Source organism: Chelonia mydas, chromosome 4 (genome assembly GCF_015237465.2).
Source record: "Chelonia mydas isolate rCheMyd1 chromosome 4, rCheMyd1.pri.v2, whole genome shotgun sequence".
Taxonomy (NCBI): domain Eukaryota; kingdom Metazoa; phylum Chordata; order Testudines; family Cheloniidae; genus Chelonia; species Chelonia mydas.
Window position 1 is genome coordinate 115,917,820 of NC_057852.1, and position 14,910 is coordinate 115,932,729.

The following is a 14,910-nucleotide window of genomic DNA, read 5'->3' on the forward strand; positions in this document are numbered from 1 at the left end:
ACTTCTGAGTGCTCATCTTCATAAGGCATAAAGCAAGAGCTCCAATGGGGGTGGGCAGGCAAATAATTATGCCCCTTCTATAGATAAGTCACATAAACCTATCTGGGGAACACTATGGTGTAGTGGAGTAAACATTGAACTGGGGGTAGGGTACTTGGGTCTAATTCTGGTTCTTCCACTATCTTCTTGTGTGACTTTATGCAAATCAGTTAACCTGTCCAAGTTTCAGTTTCTCCACATATAAACTGGGGGCAATGAAATTTGCCTGCCCCAGAGGAATATTGTGAGGCAATAGCAAACTAATATTTCTGAAATAACAAACTAAAGATTATAATGTTACATAAACCCAATATTATTAACACCAGTCAGTGGCATAGATGGGAATAGAATATGGAAGCTCCTGGGTCCGAGCCTTATACTCAATCCATTAGCTCATAATACTCTGCCAGCCATTAATGCAAATGATTGCTCAAATATCTTACTAGAAAAGATGTGACAGTTTAACTGCAATGAGACCTCTGAGAACACAAAATAAGAAGGACACTTAGTTATGGATACATTTCATATTCATTAGCCTCAGACGGTTATATATTCAATTCAAATGTATAGGACCAACACTGTGTATTAGACATCAGCATAATGCTGCCTTATTGAAGCTGGTCTAGTGATTACACACACACACACACACACACACACACACACAGTTACATTCAGGACTTAAGTTGTTTAGTGGGCCATATTTAAGAATAGACGCAAGAGAGGCTGTATAACTACATGGCAGATTAGTAAGGTGCTAAAGGATCAGTGTATGTATTCAGCTAATGTAATCTAATAAATATTTGCTCTGATGTAATCATATTAAAGTATGAGGTTTAAAAACTACTGAGGCATATTAACTACTGAAAGTGTGAATAAAGAAACATTACCCTTCTAAAACAGCCCTTAACCAATCACTAGAAATTACCAGTATGTTCAGACTTGAAGTACCATTTTACCATGTACCACACACATTTAAGACAGAAAATATCATATTGCCCCTCTATAAATCCATGGCACGACCACAACTTGAATACTCCATGCATATGTGGTCGCCCCATTTCAAAAAAGATATACACTAGGTAAAGGTTCAGAAAAGGGTAACAAAAATGATTAGGGTATGGAACAACTTCCGTATGAGCATAGATGAATAAGACTGGGACTTTTCAGCTTGGAAAAGAGATGACGAAGGGGGGATATGATAGAGTCTATAAAATCATAACTGGTATGGAGAAAGTAAATAAGGAAGTGTTGTTTATTCCTTCTCATAACACAGGAACTAGGGGCCACCAAATTAAATTAATAGGCAACAGGTTTAAAACAAACAAAAGAAGGGTGGTTTTTTTTTCACACAATGCAGTCAACCTGTGGAACTCTTTGCCAGACGATGTTGTGAAGGCCAAGACTATAACAGGGTTCAAAAAAGAACTAGATAAATTCATGGAGGATAGGTCCATTGATAGCTATTAGCCAGGATGGGTGGGGATGGGGTACCTAGCCTCTGTTTGCCAGAAGCTGGGAATGGGCAATGAGGATGGATGACTTGATGATTACCTGTTCTGTTCATTCCCTCTCAGGCACCTGGCATTGGCCACTGTCAGAAGATAGGATACTGGACTAGATGGACCTTTGTTCTGACCCAGTATGGCCATTCTTATGTTCTTATTTCAGCTTTCACATATATTAATAGAACTCAGCCAGAAACTTAGTCATTATAATTTAGATTTTTGCTCTTTAGTAAAAAGGAAAAGTGATGCTGGTTACCTTGATTGTGGAGCAGATGTTGACAGTCATAGTTTGTACTAATGGGTCTCTGCATGACTCTATAGACCAATTTGGGAAGAACAACATTTGTGGCATTGGCCACAGAGCCGTTTGCCTAGTTGCCGGGCTGCACGTTGTTTTTGTGCCAGACACTTTGCTTCCAGCTGCTCCACACGATTCTTCTCAAAGTCTCAGACACCTGCCCTTACGGTGCAATATGATCAATGCCAGTTGCTCAACAGTCAAATCAGAAATGTTTGTTTTGCACAGATTTTGTTTCAGGGTGTCTTTGAAGCCCTCCAAGCTCCCGAGCTTAATTCAGAACGAAGACTTGTTTTGATAGACTGGTCTCAGGCATTCAAACTACGTGACCAATCCATCTCAATTGGGTGCAGATCAAATGAGCTGAGCCTTGATGCTGACCAAGCCAGCTTTCTCCAGGACTTCACTGTTGGAAACCTGGTCCTGCCATTTGATGCCCAGCAATTGTCACAGTTGTTGCCAATCGAAATTGTCACTTTTTAATGTGTTGTTGATAACATATCCATGTTTCACACCCATAGAGCAATGTTGTGAGGACAACAGCATTATAGACTTTGATTTTGTCTGTATATAGATTCTATGTTGCTTCCAGATTTGGGGAATCTGGGAAATCCCCCACTGGCCCCATTTCTACCATCCCACCATGTGGAGAAGGGGCTGCACTTATGGGAGGCAAAAGGGAAAAGTAAATTCTGTGCAATAGGAGGTGAACTGCTACTTACTGTTCAAACAAGTTGATATTTACATTTCCAGTGGAGGGGAAAAGTTGTTTTCTTTCATTTCATTTTTTAAACTGCTACTCTTCTAAATAGGAAATTAATTGCTACCCCTCTGATTTAATTCCTGCTTTCTATTTAAACCTCAGTTGGCAGAATTACTAACCTTCTCTGAGATTTTTTTTTTTTTAATGAGAAGTGAAAATTGATATTGGAATGCCTCTGTGCAAATGCTGAGAAAGCTGTTAGCATTTCCTCTGAGCATGTACAAAACTACAAATCTGGAGATTTCAGAAACCAAGTTCCATTTGTCCTTTTCATTGAAACGACTGTATTAACAAGGTGTTTAGGCATTTGTCCAATTTGAAACAAGAGTAGCCCCAATGACTTCAATCGACTTAGTTAGGCATGTGCTTAAATACCTAGTTGAATTGGGGCCTAAAGGCCAGATGTACAAAGGGATTTAGGTGCTGAAAGATACAGAGGAGCATCTAGTTTATTTTATAAAAGTGCCTAAGCAAGTTAGGCACCTAATTCCAGTTGTTATATGGTGAAGAATGCCTTTTGGATTTTAGATAATAGTTGAAAAAATATACTCTTTTGGATATGCATTTTATAAAAATAGTGACTGCTTTCTCAGACCCAATCAAAAAAGCGTGGTGTGAAATCCTGGCCCTGATTGATGTCAGCAGGAGTTTTGCCATTGACTTTGATGGGACCAGGATTTCACCCATTGTGAGTAATTCTACCTGCTTGAGCTGTAGCACCAGTTAAGTAACAAACACTGTAACCCAGAATGCAGTTCCCTTTGTCTCCTTTGCCCGCTCCCATCTGGGAATTGAATATTGAAATATGGCAGGAACCTATCATTCAGAAGAGCCTTTGAGTGTTCTAGTGGAAATTGTTTTTGATTTGGCCTAACTATAGGACTTTGGAAATGGTACTTTGTGTGTGGGCAGTGAAGATAATATGAATGTTAGTCTTTTTAGATCATGTTTGGCATGAAGTCTGCTGCACTGCATATATGCAGCACATGAGCCCTGTCTCATCCTTTGCACACAGTGTAAGTACATCAGCATTACATACTTCTTGAAGTGTATGCACTAGCCCAGTGCAAAAGTGTGTATGTGATAGGATGACAGTTTCATAATATGTGCATTTGAGGGTCCTATCCAGTTCCCACTGAAATCAGTAGGAATCTTTTTAGTCACTGCAATGTATTCACCTGCTTATCTCCACTGCTCCTTCTCCCACATAGAAGATAGGGGCCAAGTCATTGTCCCTTCATGACAGTTTAGCAAAGAATGGACCAGAGTTTCACCTTTTTCTGTTGTGGCCAAGGGGAGAGGACAATCAGATTTATCTGCTTGCTGGCAAACAGAGCACAAATCAGCACTGCAGCAGAAATCCATGGTATGGGAGTTGCCCCACATCCTTGTCATTCTGGGCTCCAGCAGGAGGATGGCTTTGGAGAAAAGGGTGGATCTGTGGAGGTCAGATCAGTGCTTCTGTTGCCCAGATTTTGAGATCCATTGGTGCCCCAACGATCAGTCTTCAACTGCAATGTGTCTCCTTTACCACCAATATGGCCACACTAGAAATGGAGTAGTCTCTCTATTAGATGTGTTCTTCTAATGCTGTTTTGTTAAAATGAGGAGGAAGGCCGTGTGCTTTCAAATATATTGATTTGTTTTGTCCTCACCCTATGCTTTTGGTTTGATTGATAGAACATAGTGTCATTGTAATCCTGACAAAACTATTAATTATGCTGGGAAACAATCCACACCTATGATTGTTTCACAACTTTCTACACCAAGGGCCAGATTTACAAAGGTATTTAGGCACCTAACTCCCATTGAAATCAATGGAAATTAGGTGTCCAACCTGTGTAGATATTTTGAAAATCCCACTAGGAACCTATGTGCATCTTTGGGCACCTAAATACCTTTGAAAATCTGGCCCCATCTCTCTTTGATCAGACTGTGATTGTGGCTCTGAATTAACAATCTTCTACTACACAATATAGATTATCTTGCTATTTATCATGGCCCGATGAAGAGACTTTGATTCATAGAAGCATGTCTTTTGTTGGACTAATTAATAAGTTATCTCTCGCAACTCTGTATTTTATGTACTTAAAAGGCATTTCTATAACACTCATCGCCATAGCAACTGAGGAAGTTACATTGTAATTTGCTGTCTCCCATGGCTGCAATTTAGGCTTCCATTCTTCTCCATTGATTAGTCTAATGCACTAGTAGTGCATTTTTTGAGGATTATAATTCAATGAACTCCCCTATTTTAGCATGTTAAAATTAACCATAGACCATTTGGCCCAATGCCAGAGAGTATGCATGTTTGTTTGTATTTTGCTATTTAATTGGTAAATACTCACAAGTGCATGGTCCTTGCCAACATACAGAAAAGACACATTCCCTACCCCTACGAGCTTTGGCCCTGATCCTTCAAAGACTTCCACATGTGCTTAACTTTACTCACTCAATGGGAATACTCCCAGTGCATAAAGTTAAGTACATTTTTTCAGGGTTAGTGCCTACAATTTAGATGCAGACTTTTATATGACACAGAAAGTATTTGTCCTGGAATCCATTTGTTATTTATTTGAATTACCTTATCTGTCTAGGTTCTCATGCAGCCTCCATCTCTGTGGTATATGAGTGCCATTGAATGAGCAGAGTGTGCTGCTGTTTTTATATGCTATGAACCTAAATGATTTCCATCGCACACAGTGGTATGCAGATTTCTCACTTTTTCACTGATGCTTACATGCTGGAGATAATGCTGAGAGACGACACCACCACCAGTCTGGTTGTCTAATATACCACGGCATTAATTCTTTAGCAATAACCTTGTGCGTACAAATTCAGACTCCCTCACCTGTTAAATAATAGGCCGTATAACTATGATTTTAAAAAAATATATTTTCAATTTATAGTAGCAATGATAACCTCAGTACAGGACATTTCAGAGGAATGAATAACCAGCTTGGGTTAGTAGCACTCAGCTGCATCTGAGGCCATCAACTCCGACCAGCCAGTAATTAATCTTCAGGACTTGCCTTGCACTGCTATCATTATTGCTTACACGTATTGCAAACCAGGAGATGCATTAGAAGAAAATAAAGGTCACTTGAAAAGGTCTGCACTGCATCTTCTCCCCCTCCCCCTTCACTGATTTTGTACAGTTCTAACCTGCCCCATTAGAGAACACAACAATGCTTCTCTGTGTGAAAAATCTCTGCTATAAGCCTCCCAAAGCTTCCCTAATCAACACCTGTCAGTTTCAAAAGTAGCACCGGACAGGCACACCAGAGCCTCTTCAATTAGGTTCTTACTGAACGAATGAAACTAAAACAGTTCATCAAAAAAGAAATCTCCTTTCCTGTTGACAACTGGGATTCCTCCCAGAGGCATGTCAAGGCCCTGATTTCATAATGCTGTCCGATAGTGCCCACTGGTGTGATCAGAAAGGTAATCTATCAAGGAAGGTAATAGTTATTCTCTGTTTGGGCCAGTCACTCTTGAAAGCAACAAACCCCAAGTCGATTAATTTGTCGTGTTCAACATTTTCAAACCTGGGTGCCTAAAGTAACTCTCCTAAACTCACATTTAAGCACCTAATTAAAAATGATCTGATTTTCAAAAGTGCTAAGCACTTACATTTTGGCTATTGAGTTCAACTTTTCTTCAGGTGCCTAACTTCAGGCAACCTCAGTTTAACTATGGGCAATGTTTTGGCCTATGTGTAGTGTCTTTTACAAAAACTGCTTCTGGTTAAATAAAGTTTTATGTGATCATAGAAAAGTGAGTACAATGTTGTTTGCAATTATATTTATATTCCTTTTATTGCTTGTGCAAGGTAATGTTGGATACTGAGGACTTGTCACAAGTAGGAAGCAGAATTATCAGTGGATTAAGTAAAAATTCAAGTCAGCTTTGTCATTTTCTACAACATACCTGTAACCATGAACTGCATCACTGTTGTTCTGCCAAAGTATAGATCATTTGGCTGCTATGACAACTGCAGAGCAGAAGACTATCTATGAATTAATTTGTCAGAAATGATCTATTTCACAAAATGTACTTGAAGCTCAAAGTACACAATTAAAATGAATAATGGTGAGCATGGAGCACTGATGTGGCTAGATTAAGGTAATTTGAAGTTAGCCATGTCTAGCAATGTTTGGCAGACCCATCAGAATGAATGCAGTAACCTGAAAGAAACATGCTTTCCAGTTTTTATGCTTAATTATAGTTATTACCTGTTCTCCAAATATGATTTCACTCTAAAGCAAAACATGCAATGGGATAATCTATCATAAAATGCTATACTGAGAGATCTGGATGCAGAGATGGGAGGGTAATTAACCATTGGAACAATTTACCAGTGGTGGTTGTGGATTCTCCATCACTGAAAATTTTAAAACTAAGATTGGATATTTTTCTAAAAGCTTTGCTCTCCTTCAAACAGTAATTATGTTGGGGAAGTTCTATGGCCTTTGTTATACAGGAGGTCAGGCTAGATTATCACAATGGTCCTGTCTGGCCTTAGAATCTATGAAGATCTTCAATGATTCAGCATTGTAGATCTTTGAATGCCAAAAGATATTTTAAGATTTACAAAAATCTTAACATATAGAACTCTGGAAAAGGAGATGGTATATTATTTTATTTATTAGTTCATTTAAAAAGAAAATGTATTGGAGACCCTTGAATACATTCAAACAGACTCTGTTTACCACCCAAACAGGTTCATTTTGTGTCAGTTTTCAAGAAAGCAAACAAGAGCATAAAACAGAGTGAGATTAAAAGTATGTTAAGAGAAAAAGCGTAGAGGTGGATGAGAAAGAAATTAAGATTTTTAACTCAGAGAGCCTTTGCAGTTAAAAGCGTGAGTTTGTTTATTATTAAACCTGCCAGTAAATCATCTTTGATCTCACTTACCTTGTTAAAGTTGGCACAGGTGTCCTAACATGGGACATGGACTCTTCTCTATCCTGTTCTGATTTATGACCACTGTAGGCTTTCAGTTTCATTCAGTATTGTGTGGAATAGGGTTTGACCATAAGCAATAACACCACTGGGGTGTGTACAGTGATATTCCTTTTTATCTAGGCCAAAAGTTGTCTGGTCCCTGAGATCTTCATTTTCAAAAGTGTCCACCTTTTTGGGTGCCTGGGTCTTTGAGTGCCCAGTTTAGGGCCTTATTTCCAGAAGTCCTTAACACCTGCAGTTTTAATTGAGTTCAACCGTCAAAAGGACGAGTAAAACTTCTATCCTGGCTAATGCACAGTAAGTAGATGTAGAGGTATGGAGATCGGAAGGCAGAATATGCTGATTGAGAATGTGACAAAAATTAAATCCCTTGGATTCAATGGGAGCTGCAGATACTCACAACCTGTGAAAATCAGGTTTTTGTTTTAATTCTGTGTGGCTTCTGCTTCTACAAGCTAACAAGACTGTTGTGCCTCATCAAATAGTCAGCAAATGATCACTTGTTCTTATACTACTAAATGAACCTGTTGCCTCCTTCCTGTCACTTGAATGAGTGGGAAAGTATCTAACCAGAGGAGCGTGCTATATTACCAGGTCCAGTACCCAGAAAGCTCATAATCACAGGTACAGCTAAAAAAAAAAAAAGAAGAAGCATATCCTGAAGTCAGAGGGGACCAGTTCAGGAGAGAGGTAGGGACTGGAGGTCCGGCCTGGGAGCTGGCTGTGTAAATGCTGTTGCAGGTACAGTGTCAGCAGTAACTACAGCAGGAGGAAATAGGCAGCCACCTGCAAGGAGGAGGGTGGTATGGCGTGGTTCCAGGGAGACCCTTAGCTTCCTCACCCTTTTCTGGATGGCTCTTAGGGGTTGAGTTAGGGACTGTTGGTTTGAACTTTATTATCACTGTTGAAGTCCTTATGCCTAGGGCCATTTCTACCCTTTATTTTTTCCAGCCCTAGTAAAATAGTCCTCTGTTACTTGCTTGAAATGTGTGTTTATGGGAACTCACCAAGAACTGGAGTCTGTAGAGCCTAGTGCCTGCAGCAGCACTTCATCTCTCCTCTGTGAGGTTGTAGTCCCCATAGCTCATGCTACCAGACATCTAGAAGGAGCTAGTGAAGCATTTAACCTCACGGTAAGAGTTATGCTTGCTACCACACAAAACCCCATCGACTTCAATGCAATGATGTATGTTAGTAAGATCAGGCCCAGTGATTTTAACTTAATATCTTGCTGAAGAGGATTGGTGGGTGGATTTCACTGGGACCAGGCCGAAGTGGAATTTTCCCTCTTACCTGGGCTCTTTCAATTCAACATATTTGAATGAACCGATTAGGGCAAAAAAGAAAGCCCAGTCCAAGTAGCTACTCTGAGGGCTAGGTAGATGTGCAGGGAAAAGAAGGGTAGGCATTCTCTCCATCTCATGCCTGCAGATATGCTGAGGATCTACTCCATGCAGGGTTGAAGTAGCCCTCCATAACTCATGCAGCCCCACATCATGAAGGGACAGAGCAGCAGAGGATCCACACAGCAGTAGAGCCTCTTTCCCACTCCAACCCTGACCACCCCATGCCCTACCCTCCACGCCACACCAGGGTGTCCACCCGCATGCATAGCTCCCTCCTGCTTTTATATGGTAGAACCACACTGGTTATGTTACTGGGGGATTTCCACAGCCCTGGCATCAGAGCTGGATTTGACCTTTACTCTTAATAGCGCTGGATAATTGTTTTACGTATTTCAATAAATACAATGAGTAAAGTCAATGGCAATTTTTAAAGCTCCCCTGCAAACTCTTTACTTGCTTTTATCCCAAACAGTTTGTACTCAGAATTTGGCCTCCACAGAATAGAGTAACTCCTCGCTTAACGTTGTAGTTATGTTCCTGAAAAATGCGACTTTAAGCAAAACTATGTTAAGCAATTCCAATTTCCCCATAAGAATTAATGTAAATGGCAGGGGTTAGATTCTAGGGAAATTTTTTCGACAGACAAAAAACTATATGTATACACACACACACAGTATAAGTTTTAAACAAACAATTTAATACTGTACACAGCAATGATGATTGTGAAGCTTGGTTGAGGTGGTGAAGTTAGAGGGTGGAGTGTTTCCTGCGGAATGCCTTACTGCTAAATGCTGAACTAGCATTCGACTGACCCCCAAGGGTTACCTTTGTTAATGTAGCCTCACACTCTACAAGGCAGCAGGAATGTAGGGAGGGGAGACAGCATTGCAGACAGAGACACACATCCTGTGTGTGGGAGAGAGATAGAGATGCACATTGCCCCTTTAAGTACACTGACTAAGTACATTGCCTTTAAAAAGGATCAGGAAGTTGAGACAGCAGCTGAGGCCAGCAAGCTGTCTCCATCCTGAGCCCTGTCCTGTCCCCACCTTGCTCTATATGGAGAAGGGGTGAGCAGGGGGCAGGAGTAGGGGGGAGGGGGACACCCTGACACTAGCACCCCTCATCCCCCCCTCCCCTGCACAGCAAGCAGGAGGCTCCTGGGAGCAGCTCCAAGGCAGGAGCAGCACATGGCAGTGGGGGGAGGGACAGCTGAACTGCCGGCAATCAGTAGCCTGCTGGGCGGCTGCTGCACAGGGAGCTTAGGGGGGTGGGGAGCTGATACGGGGGCTGCCGGTCCACCCTGGTTCCAAGCCCCTACCAGCTAGCTCCACCGGGCTGCTCTTCCTGCAAGCAGCGGACAAAGCAGGCGGCTGCCAAACAACCTTATAAGGGAGCATTGCGCAACTTTAAACGAGCATCCTCCCTAATTGATCAGCAACGAAACAACTTTAACCTGGATGACTTTAAGCGAGGAGTTACTGTAGTCTCTTTTCATTATTCCATACACCTCAGTTCAAAGCTCTTCTAAGCTCATATGTAGGATCTGCCACTCCTTTTCAGGGAGGCATCCTCTTATGGGTCCAAAATTCAGCAAGAAGGCTGTTGTCAGGCCCTGAAGTGCACCACTATTGCCAAATCACAGAGCTTTGCAAAAAAGATCTGATGGTATCCTATGGACCTAAGATCCCAATTCAGAAAACCACTTAGGCACATGCTTAATTTTAACTGCATTCGGAGACTTAAACACATTACTTTAAGCATATGCTTAAGTGCTTTGCTGAATCAGGGCCCAAGGGTGAAATCCTGGTGCCATGGAAGTTAATAGCAAAACTTCCATGGACTTCAGTAGGGCCATATAAGATACCACGTAACTTGCCATAATTGATGCAACACCTTAACTCATTCAGCCTTTTCTCATCTGGTAGAGCAAGTGCTTAAATCCTAAAACTGTCACTCAAGCTGTTGGACTACAGAGAGTTGTTCTGGAAGGAAAATAAATACCATTAAAGCAGAGAAAAGCTGCTTATCTGCTTTAGAAAACAGGAGCCTAAATGTTCATTTTCTGATCTGAGGACACTGTCACCAGCTTAAGGTGGGAAAACAGAGCACCTTTAAATAGACCTCAAAACCAAACAAACAGTTGGCTCAGTGCTGAAACTTGAAGCGCATCCTGCTGATTAGCCTAATTCAGGGATGAGGTGACATTGTTCACTGCAGCTCTCAGACACAACAAATAAAATAAAATAAATAACCCAGGCACTGAATTAGAAAAACCCAGCTGTAGCGGTCTGGCAGTGCTACAACCCTCACACACAACTCTAAACATTACATTAATGAAGCACTTTCAACACTACCCCACAGAAATGAACCAGGGCCCCCTCACCACATTGCAACAGTGGAGCTATGAATTAAATAGTGAGGGTCATGCTGCACCTTACAACAGAGTAATATGCCTATGTGGCAAGCAAGCTTTCTTCACTGACTTTCAACCCAATAATTGCTAAACTGTCCTAAAATATGAATGAGGGACAAGTATGACTTGTGTGTGTGTAAGAAAAACAAGCTGTTATATTCCAGTTGTATATTTCATAAAGAACTGCTCTGTATGTAAGTACAGCTTAAGATGTAAATAATAGGTTTATGGACTTTCTGAATTCATCACTTAAGGGAGTTTTAATCTACGTCTCCGGGATGCCCCATGAAATGATCCAAAAGTCACATACTTCTCCATAAGGAACTCCTTTTATTTAGTTAAAGCAGATTCCCTAAATGAGATAGTCAAACCCCTGGCTGCCGCTCTGAACTAGTTGTGACTAGACTAGAGAATAGATCATTTACTGCCACACTAACATTAGTGTGCGATTGTGAGTGATGAGACGGTAATGTAGTGCATTAGTCTCAGTATCAGCTATGGAAGAACTCACCTGGTAATTGCAATCTAGCATCATGGTTCTGCTTGGCGTTACCATTGTTTAGAAAATACCCAAGGAATGTGGTGTTATCACAGAGTTTACTGACATTATACTATGGAATAATTAGAAAAGCATGACTGCCTTTTCCTTTCGTACCTTAGTTGTCTGTGGTTTTCAAAAGATTCTACAGATGTCTTATTTAGAGGATTTTTTTCTTACTAAAGTTAACTAATAATATATCTGATTTTGATAAGATCAAAGGCTTTCTTTTGTGGGCAAGCTATTTCTATGGCATTTATCACTTCATAAATAGTATATTTATCTCAAATCAGGTAGATTTTGTATCAGTATCTGGATTTATATTTAATTTAAAAAATAATTAACTTAATTCCATCCTAATATAGAATTTTGGATGTATGATACATGAGTTTGAGATTTATTATGTCTTGTTTTATTTTCTAGATCGAATAAATAAAATAACCACTAAATTAACCCTCTGTGGAAATACAGTCAAAGTGACTCTTTGCATTTCAGTTTGTTCAACACTGAAATTGAAATCAGTTGGAGAACTTTGTATTTCCCAAAATATTTAGCTACATTTCAACTCCTACAAATTTGGTTTACTCTAATTTATTTTAATTCACAAACCCAAACAATCCAGATAGAATTTGAAATATAAAATGGATGGCCTAGAAAAATCCTGATAAATGTTTTGCCTGGAAGATAACAACATGGATGATAAAGCCTCTCAGGATCTTTAACTGTATGTTGAAACATATGAATTGCCACACTGGATCAGAGTCACGGTCCAGCTATTCCATCCAGCTATCCGGTCTCTGACAGTGGCCATCAGCAGAAGCAGGTGCAGCAGCAGATGTCCCCCAGGAAGTTTTCATCTTAATCTTTAATTTTTAGAGATTGGTTTAAACTCTAAAGCAGGAGGTTTATATCCATTTCAATACTGGGGGAATGACTGATTCAGGGAGTTGGCAAAGAATTATACAGCCTTTCACCTTTTGGTCACCAATTCCAATCCATCTCAAGTCAGTAGTGACCAAAAGTTGATTCTATGTGATGGGTGTCGAATGACCTAAGTGAAATGAGTCTGGTGGTCATAGTACGGTGGTTAAAGTTATTGTTGTTTCTACCAGTTGTCTGTATTCATAAGGCCAAATTCATTCCGGTGTTAAGAAAGCATTTACTCCATTAATTTAAGTGGAATTGAGTCTGCTTACACTAGAGCTGAACTTGGCTCACAAAGATCATTTATTCATTTTATTTTTCCAGGCATTATATAGCAAACATATTTCATATATAGTTCCCCCCCCTTCAGCAATGTGCTTGCCTCTATGTATCTAGAAACATTTAATAAACAATGAATATATCTTTTCCCTGGATTCTTTTTAAAATCTAATGACGTTTTCAATGCACAATTAGGTATTTTCAAAATAACTGATAATATTTTGCCTTACGTACTCTCAGAGTACAGTAGGATATCTGCATTCTGAGCTAGGCATGTTACAATATATAGCTCCCCAATGGGGGTTGTTATAATATAATATACTTATGTATAGGGTAATGACTAGGAACTTAGAGAACTCTACTTTCAGGAAGTGTTTGAGGAAGGACTAAAGCTTGAATGTTGTACACTCTTGACCATCTCTCTTTTTATGTTTGAACACCAAACAGTTCAGTTGGGCATGCAAAACCCCTTATTTCTAGTTAAACTAGGAACTCTTGAATACTGCGTACACTTTTGAATACTGCGTACAGATGTGGTCCCCTCATCTCAAAAAAGATATACTGGCATTAGAAAAGGTTCAGAAAAGGGCAACTAAAATGATTAGGGGTTGGAACGGGTCCCATATGAGGAGAGATTAAAGAGGCTAGGACTTTTCAGCTTGGAAAAGAGGAGACTAAGGGGGGTTATGATAGAGGTATATAAAATCATGAGTGATGTGGAGAAAATGAATAAGGAAAAGTTATTTACTTGTTCCCATAATATAAGAACTAGAGGCCACCAAATGAAATTAATGGGCAGCAGGTTTAAGACAAATAAAAGGAAGTTCTTCTTCACACAGCGCGCAGTCAACCTGTGGAACTCCTTGCCTGAGGAGATTGTGAAGGCTAGGACTATAACAGAGTTTAAAAGAGAACTAGATAAATTCATGGAGGTTAAGCCCATTAATGGTTATTAGCCAGGATGGGTAAGGAATGGTGTCCTAGCCTCTGTTTGTCAGAGGGTGGAGATGGATGGCAGGAGACAGATCACTTGATCATTACCTGTTAGGTTCACTCCCTCTGGGGCACCTGGCATTGGCCACTGTTGGTAAACAAGATAATGGGCTGGATGGACCTTTGGTCTGACTCAGTATGGCCATTCTTATGTTCTTTTGTGCATCCCTGAAAACAATTTTGTGTATCTCTGCGTGCAGATTGGGTGATTACTTTCACCTAACTGCACACTTATTCATTTTTTTTCAAATGCAAATGTTATTAACAAGCTACCATTTAACCTTAAAGTACAATGCACTTCATTAGATTTGATTTATTTGTTTTAGCTCCAGAAGTGTTCCAGGCCTTTATGGATGGAGGCCCAGGATATTCATACCCAGTAGACTGGTGGTCACTAGGAATTACAGCATATGAATTGCTGCAGGGTTGGGTAAGAGTGTTTGGTTTTGATTTTATTTAAAGTATTGCCTGACAATAGTTGAAATGTTTGCAGAGTGTCTGACTCATTTTGCTTAACTTTCATGCCAAACTTTGGATGAACATGACATGAGATTTGGGTTTCTAGTGCACTCTCCAACTGGGGGTAACTTCCCAGTTTTACATTTTGTTATGAAGCTTTCACCCAGCTCTAGTAATTATTTCATGGCAGTTCACCAAAAAGGACGTAAATTGCATGATGTGTTCAAATGAAACATTTTTAAGGGCTACTCCTGCAGGCTTTGGTCACGGGACTGCTCGCATAAGTAAGGGCAGCAGGATTGAGTCCCAGATATATGAGTGTACCAAATTGGAAGCAATTACAGCTTTTCAATATATAAATTAAGCATTATGGGGTTCCATT

At 40.1% G+C, this 14,910-nt stretch overlaps 1 protein-coding gene across 1 annotated transcript in view; it reads left to right on the forward strand.

Moving 5' to 3' along the window:
* STK32B (serine/threonine kinase 32B) overlaps window positions 1-14,910 on the forward strand; it is a 257,967-nt gene that overhangs the window by 200,723 nt on the left and 42,334 nt on the right. The window contains exon 7 of the mRNA XM_037898079.2: window positions 14,396-14,499. Coding sequence (XP_037754007.1) covers window positions 14,396-14,499 — 104 coding nt within the window. The remainder of the gene's footprint in view (window positions 1-14,395; window positions 14,500-14,910) is intronic.